Genomic DNA, 7985 nt, shown 5'->3' on the forward strand with positions numbered 1-7985 from the left:
TATTTCCAGTTCTGGGTCTTCAAACCATAGCATTTGATGTAGTAAATAGACAACATTCCTTGTATGTGTTAAACCCAGGATCTCCTCAATGTAAAATCATTGGTGTTATGAAGGCATGATGGGGAGTAACATGTATATGAAGGACCAGCAGTCAGAGTGTAGACTGAATAATGAATGGTGAATGTTTTGTATTGTCTCCTTATCTCTAATAAAAAGCACGAAACTACTGACTTTGATTTTTTTTTTTTCTCCTCAAAATTCATGTTTCAGGTCTTGGTAACCTGTTATACAACCTGGTTTCTCTTATAACGGCATCCTAATTGTAGTTGATTGCTCCCATTTGTAAAGTCTTCATTGTAAGTCTGACGCTCGGACCTCTGCGCAAATGGTTAAGCAATAAAACTACTCATCCACTTCGATCAGGACTGTAAATAACGATTATTATCAGGAAGGCACATGGGTTTCAGTTCAGTCATTTTAATGCTCATTTTCAATCTGACAAAACTTGAAACATAAAAACGTTTTTACGGTGGAAAAGAACGGTTGCTTTATCGGTAGGAGTAAACTGAATAGACTGAACTTATGAAGTACACAATGTATGTGATTTAAACGTCCGCTAAAGATGCATAAAATAGCGGCAGACAAACATAGCTCCAGAAGAAATGTGACAGCACCTCAAATACATGAAACAAGCCAAAAAAGCTTACCAAGTTTACATTAAAAAAAAAAAAAGTTTGAGGTTTGACTGGCGCTCTTTTAGTTACGTCATCTTATTGCGCCCTCTGCAACAGTTTAATGCATCGGCGTTCATATAGTACATCCTTGGTTCAAGGCACCCTATTGGAAAATTAGCCTTGTTTTCTTTTAGTCTAACTCCCGTCAGTCATGTTTTACCGTAACCAACTGGCCGCTCTAAAGTCAACTTAACCCAAACTACAATGTCAGTTAGGTAAATTGATGCAGTCCCCGCTCTGACCACACGAGGGCACCCCAACAACTCTCAAACCAAGTCAAAACTATGAATACAAATACTGTTACAAATCTGTTTATTAAAATATATCAAGAATTTTTAAATAAAATTAACTCTCTCCAGTCCACAATGACGAGACCAAGCTGTCAGCTGAAACATTAGGTTGAAAAGCATCAGTGGTGTCTATAAACTACTGTGGAGTCTTTATTAGAATCTGCTTTATTGGCCACGAGCTCCGTGTCTATCAGAAGTCAAACGGTGACAGAAGAACCACATTGTTCCTTGAAGAGCTGTCCCAATACCAAACCATTTCTTAAACAAAAAAAAAAAACAGGAAGAATGAAAAATGTCCTCAGATTGCTGTCATCCACTGTAGGAAAATCTGCTGTGCCTGACACACTGCACAGACAAGGAACAGCCTTGTTTTCCCCCTTGCAAAAAGTGCCTTATGTTAATACTCTGGAAACACTGGCTGTGAGTAAGAACATATTGAAAGATGCTAGGGTGATTATCTCACAGGCAGATTTGTTTACTAGGCCAGGAAATTACAGGGAGCAAATTAAACACAGGAAAGAAATAAATCACTGAAGGAGAAATGATCCAAAAGAAAGTAATTGGATCTGCTTTACTGGTATGTTACTTTTGTATGGATGTTATTCTGTTTCCCCTTCTTTGGGAGAAATGAGATATTTCACTCTGTATTTTGTCAGTCAATTTGTTCTTGTATTTTTCATGCTGTACTTTCAAAATTTCAATTTGTCCTACTTTTTTTTCAGTCCTGGACACAGTCTAGTCGATTACCATGTACCCAGAAACAGATCTGGGCAAACTTCAGAGGAGTGATGCGCACAGCTACATTGTAATCCCGGTTCTCCCCATCTATCTCTAACCACTGGTGTCCAGAGAAAATGCCGATAACCTTCCTTTCCCAGCGCTCTAACCCATTGTCCCATACTCTTCCGTACACTCCAGAGCCACTGGCCCCCGGCCGAGCATCACAGTGCTGGTATATCAGGTCGCTGGACTCTTCCTCCACAGGACAAAATCTATAGACAAGCTCCCCAGGTCTGTCACTGTCAAAACCAGAGAAGTGAATGCGCTTCCCCGACAGGTCATCAGAGGAGGGAGCCACAGAGAGGCGCATGAAGGGACGTTTATGAGGCCATCGCAGCTCCAGCAGAGCATAATCAAAGTCCATGCTGACCTCCTGAGGGCCCTGGATCCAGCCTTTTGGCACACGGGTACGTTTCACTCTCACCCAGCGGACCAGAGGCTTCTCGGATGAAGCAAGGCCAGCTTTGGTGCCATTTATGGATGGAGGGATCAGGAACCCCACCCTGAGCTTCCTCGCCCCTTTCACATAATCTTTCCCATCATGCACACAGTGGGCAGCTGTGAGGACGTGCCGCTGAGACACAAGCACCCCAGTGCAGCCAGTGGAGATCCGCACAGCTGTGGAGAAAGGATAATCCAACAGGAAGTTGTCACCTTGGATATTAAAGCGGCCATCTGCTCCATAGATCTGGCGCCTCACACGCTTATGTCCAAGTTTCACTCTGGGTCCTGTTTTAGGAGAAGGATGAGGTAAATGACCTGCATCATGGTCATACTCATCCTCACCCTCCACATCCACAGTAGTGAGAGTGCGGGAGCCATCAGCATACAGAGTCTCAAAAGCCAGTTTGTCAGTGAGCTGCTCCTTCTGTTCCTGCTCCTCTCCTCTGTGGAAGCAGCTGGAGTTGCAGTGAGTGGTGAAGTCCAGCTGAGTCAGAGCGCTGAAGTGGGAGCGGGTGAGGGGTGTGGGTGTGTGAGGGACCAGTGTGGGGATGTGGATCAGAGGGAGGTGAGGAGGGTGCAGCAGGGACAGGGAGAGGAGAAGGAGCTGGAGGAGCAGGAGCAGGTGAGTCAGAAGGGAGCTCTCACGTGGCATCATCACGGTGACGGAAAACACTGCAATGAAAGAAAGTAATCACACACGTGAGAAAACAGCTTGAGAAAGTGCACAAATTCCTACATGTCTGTAAAGAAAACAACCATGGAAAACATTTCTAAATGAACTGTCTTACAAATACACAAACTCTAATCCCTCATGAATCTGGACCTTCTCACAGTTGATTGTTGATAGTAAATCACAGTGCCTATGCAAGTGAGGTCAGCTTGCAAATTCTAATGTTGCAATGCAGGCCCGAGCTTCATCTAGTGTGGTGAGGCACACAATGAGCCTCTTGTTCCTACAATATAGATTACCAGGAAAACAGGATTTCAGCCTGATGCAAAGAAACAAACATTTTGTCTATTTGGCACAAAAAGTCATGGAAAAGGTTCAAAAGGAAGCAAAGTGGCTATATGAACAGCTACAGAAACCAAGAGTAGCAAATGCCCTATAACAAAAAAGACACTGAGATTACTTTAAATGATTTTTTTTAAACATCTAAATATTGTTTCCCAGACAAGACAGATTCAAAGAGTTTGGGATGTTCCAACAAAAAGCCTCCAATCAAATATTTGTCAAAGCTCAGAGATAAGAAGTTGTTTTCCATCAAACATTAACTGCTTACATGGGGCATTCAGAGAAGATTAGAAGCGATAAGGAGATACTTGATCCTCTCTAAAGGCTGTGGACCCTGAGGAACTCATGGCACCAAGAGATCAGGTGTGCAAAAAGTGAAAAGAAACAAGTCGAGGCACAGCAGAAAGACAGCATTATTCCTAAGAGAAGACAGGGTGGGGCCAGTCTACACACCTATGTGCTGTCAGGTATAACATTACAAAGTCGGCAGAGTTACAAAATGGAACACCTGGGAAAGATTCCTTCCATGTAGACAGATACGTGAGAGCTGTGGCACAGTCTCCACACCAATTACAGAGCATCTTAAGAGGTTAATCCCTTAATTTACTGCATAAATGTGACCCCAATATCATACACTATTAACAAAACTCTGGAAAGTCAGATATAATCTAAGTTTTAAAATATAAACCCATGAGATAACTGTGCCCATATCAGGGTTTAAACATGTTGTTCTGGCTCAAACATCGCAGCCCTTCCTAAGGGTTATGGATGGAAACCACAGAGAAATGATCCAGAAGACACCCGTGTGCACAAGTGACAACATATACCTACAGGCAAGATGGTAAGAGAACATTGATTTCTGGGCTTTGCATCTTTGAGAAGCAGTATATTAGTGCAAATAAATCTTTTCACTGTTACTGTATATAAAAAAGGAAATAAAAAAATGACGGACAATTAACACCAGTAAATAAACATAATCTTAGCTAGTGTAATGTATGCAGCAACATCATATAAAGTTCAGCTCCTTTAATATACAACAGAGAAGTACAGATTGCCTAAAGTTTACCTGAGAGAATGGTTGGATGAATGATTAGGGATGAAAAAGTGTAGAAAATGAGAAGAACAAACATCTGAAGCCTCATCCAGACATTCCTTATTTAAATCGCTCACCATCATTTCACTCCAACCAAACATTTAGCATGAATGATCACACTACACCTGGCTACATAACGCTGTAAAAAACTATCTTTATTCCCTGTAAATACAATAGTGGTGGTGTGTCCTGAACAGCAGTGAAGGCATGGCAGGGAAACTCTGCTGGTATGCCTAAAATGAAAATGAAAAAAGGACAAACTTTAATACATTACCTCCTATTTAGAAATTAGTGGTCTGTGTTTACACTCCAGTCAGCGTTTCCTCCCCATCTGACAAGTCCTTCATGATCATTTTCCAGATTGTCCTCATCAGCTCTTGTGCAGGCAGGTACTTTCTCCCTCCTCTGTCTCTGGATCTTTCCCCCGCAGAAGTGACCTCTTACTCCCAAAGAGCTTGTGCAAATACTGCTGAGCCAGTAGGTCTGAATGTCTTCTGAAACCTGCCCAGCACAGACAAGGAGTCACAAATAAAAGTCTTGTCTGAAAAGAATGAAGTGTTTTCTCTCCCTGAAGCGTCCTCCCTCAGGTCCTAGCGCCTCCCCTCCTGCTGAGACTGGCTGCCAGTATAATAGAAGACTTTAACTGTAGCTTTATTTAACACTTTATATATGATGACAATTAAAAAAAAAAACATTTGTATGTTAAAATCCGATATGACAATTTACACCATTTATAAGAAAAAATTGTTAGTGTATAAATAAGCCAAATGATCTGCAGCCTACTGACAACATGCTAACAGCCACAGTGACAGGAGTAATGTTTAGCGGCGTGTTGTCTTGCTAATAATGGCTAATTAGCAGGAATCACAAAGTGCAGCAGAGGCTGATGATAATGTTATTTGTGTAATCATTTGGTCAAAGACATGACAAAATCTATTCATTTAAAGTTGGAATGTGCAACATTTGAAGATCTAGACAGCGCCAAGTATGGCCAAGTATGTTAAAATACTTGGCCTGTGGCTTGTGTATGAACTTGCCTGGACTGTCTGAATATTATAACTGAAAGCAGCAACAGATTGACAGCGTTAGCTTAGCCATCTGCTATTAGTCACACTGGGAAAGCAAGTGACAGCTTCTATGATTTAGCTACAAGCACATAATGGTTTAAATCATTATGTACTGCTATAAATATTAAATTCACAACATACCAGTCAAGCAGAAAGAATGCCAAATGAGCGTCTGTTTCTAAGTCCCTCTTCTCTGTCAACTCCATCCACTGAAAACCAGGCTGAGTACCCTGCTAACCTGCCAGTCAGCTTAAAGATGTCAACAGAGCTGAAGCGCGTTCACATGTTGATTGACAGCCGTGAGTTCCCGCGCCTGACGGTGGCCTTCTCTGATTGGTTAAGAGTGTTATCATGGTCAAAAACCTTTAGAAGAGAAAATCACTGCACTACTCCCAGTTTGTTTGATGGGCCCGGGTCACAGGAGCAAATTAATATGCAAATTTAAGGAAAAAGCCACTTTAAATACATTAAATTAAATCAAGTAATTAAAACTGAGAAGAAATACTATATGAAGAGACTGAAGAACAAAACATTTAGAGATGTATTTAGGTGTTTTTAGGGTCAAATGTGATTGTTTGTCTATTGAAATTATTTATTTCTTAAGTATTTTATCTTAATATGAACAGTTTAATAGACTTCAGGATAAAATTAAGGTATTCTGTTCTCCAGAGGCAAACATCCAGTTAGCCTAGTAGGATGAAGTAGCAGACAATTCTGTGCAATTGTAACGATTATTACAATTTGATTATTTTTTATGACTAAAAAATTACTACACAGACCGCTCTAATTAAGCATAAAAAGTATGCAAATTATTCATCCTACAATCTGAACAAGTAGTAGCAAATATCAGCAAATCTTTTACTTTCAAAACGGGAGTTATTAGCGTCTTAAGTTTACTAAGTTTTATTACAAAGGAGAACGCTGACCTGACTTTCCAGTCAACCTGTATGTTCAAGGCTACAAGACAATGAGTTTTTATAGTAAAATATGATACTGTTTTAAGGCATCATACTGTGATATTGTGCAAATTTAATTTGGACTTTAGTTGTGTTACCTTAGACAAGATTTAGGGTTCAGCACAGTGAGTCAACATGCCAGTGACTCAGTTACAAATCACAAGTGTTTATATTCATCATATCAGACATTTGCTACTTACATTGGCAGCCTAAGTTTACACCCAAACAAGAAAAGTCTTGTTTCTGGCACCAGTGCATCATCACATTTGCCAAGAGCTATAATAAACAGAAGTAAAGACCAGCTCGTAGCTGGCAGGCAGAGGACTGTTGGTGCATTTTGGCAGCAACTTTCACCCCATCCTCTTCTGTCTGACCTTGATCTTCAAAAGGTCTTTCGTCTCTCTTTCAGGATCTCTGTAAACCTGAGGAATTTGTGAAGCCATATACTGACAGTCCCATCAGGTTTGCTGTAGCTTCAGGGGGTTAAAACAGAGCTCCTAGTCACAGTGACGGTGCTTTCAGGCATGCCAAGGAATCTCCCAACAAGGACACAAGTCAAATGTAGCCGCTGTTGTCCTGGGAGCAAATACCACCCCAGAGGAAACATCTACCGAACCTGCTCTTCATGCCTGTAATAACATCTTTAGCTGGTACTGTTCTTGTACTGTGGTGCTGACAGATTAATGTAAGGTATAATCCCTCAGAAATTCAGAGGAAAGTCATTGTGGATGGGAAGGAAGATAGAAAGCAAAAGAACAGCAAGGTGTAAATATGTAACTGTAAGTATGCTGTGTGTGATGCTATCACTGTCCATTTTGAGTACAAGAGAAATTCTTTGTGTGTGCTTGACACTGAGCAACAGTGGCCTCTGTTCCTCTGTGGATTCCTCTTTTCATCTTCTTCCTCATAAAAACGTTCTCCTCAGATTCTTTTCCAGCACTGTAAAATCATTTGGACAGATGGCACAGATATGATTATTACAGAAAAATTTTGGGAAATACACTTATTTGCTTTCTTGCTGAGAGTTAGATGAGAATACCACTGTCGTGTCTGTACCGCAAATGTGTAGCTGGAGTCAGCAGCCAGTTATTTTAACTCAGCATAAAGTCTGGAAATGGGGAAAACACTCTGTCCAATAATATCTACGTCAGTTTACAAGCACTTTTAAAGCTTCCCAATTTAAGACATTAAAACTTAGTTGATAAATCTATACAAAAACCAAAGTCTAAAATCAACTATTTGTAGTTTTACAGAAGTTTATGTGCTAGACCAAAACCCAATGGCACCTGGCCAAGAAATACTACCACACATACAGTAGCTCCCTGCAAAACCACAGATTGTTGAGGTTTTGGCCAGGGTGGCCAGGCTGGGGCACAGACTCGGAGAGTGGTGGCACATTTGAAAAACATGTAAAAAAGTAAATTAAACCCCTAGCTCGATGAAATAATAAACTACAAATTATTAAGAATCAATCAAATTATTTGTGTAAAAATGAGGCACACATACGTGCTTTCTTTAGCTAACTTTGGCTGGACCCTATATTTACACCCCATCGGGGACATGGACGCTGCACAGTGGTTCGTCTCCCAGCCCTACCCCTACCCACCCA

General features: G+C 40.9%; 1 protein-coding gene across 1 annotated transcript; it reads right to left on the minus strand.

The window, feature by feature from the left end:
* Positions 1–496: 496 nt before the first annotated feature.
* On the minus strand, positions 497–5710 carry prss23 (serine protease 23). Its single transcript, XM_020587065.1, has 3 exons — positions 5562–5710; positions 4628–4854; positions 497–2920 (listed from the first exon to the last, which is right to left on the minus strand). Exon 3 carries the CDS (start codon positions 2901–2903, stop codon positions 1743–1745), a length of 1161 nt encoding a protein of 386 aa, XP_020442721.1. The 5' UTR covers positions 2904–2920; positions 4628–4854; positions 5562–5710; the 3' UTR covers positions 497–1742.
* Between the last annotated feature and the right edge of the window lie 2275 nt (positions 5711–7985).

The sequence above is a fragment of the Monopterus albus genome, unplaced genomic scaffold (assembly GCF_001952655.1).
Source record: "Monopterus albus unplaced genomic scaffold, M_albus_1.0 scaffold2.1, whole genome shotgun sequence".
NCBI classification, from domain to species: Eukaryota; Metazoa; Chordata; class Actinopteri; order Synbranchiformes; family Synbranchidae; genus Monopterus; species Monopterus albus.

Excerpts from the sequence above, each read along its gene's own strand:
- prss23 (XM_020587065.1), bottom strand. The coding sequence starts at position 2,903 with ATGATGCCACGTGAGAGCTCCCTTCTGACTCACCTGCTCCTGCTCCTC.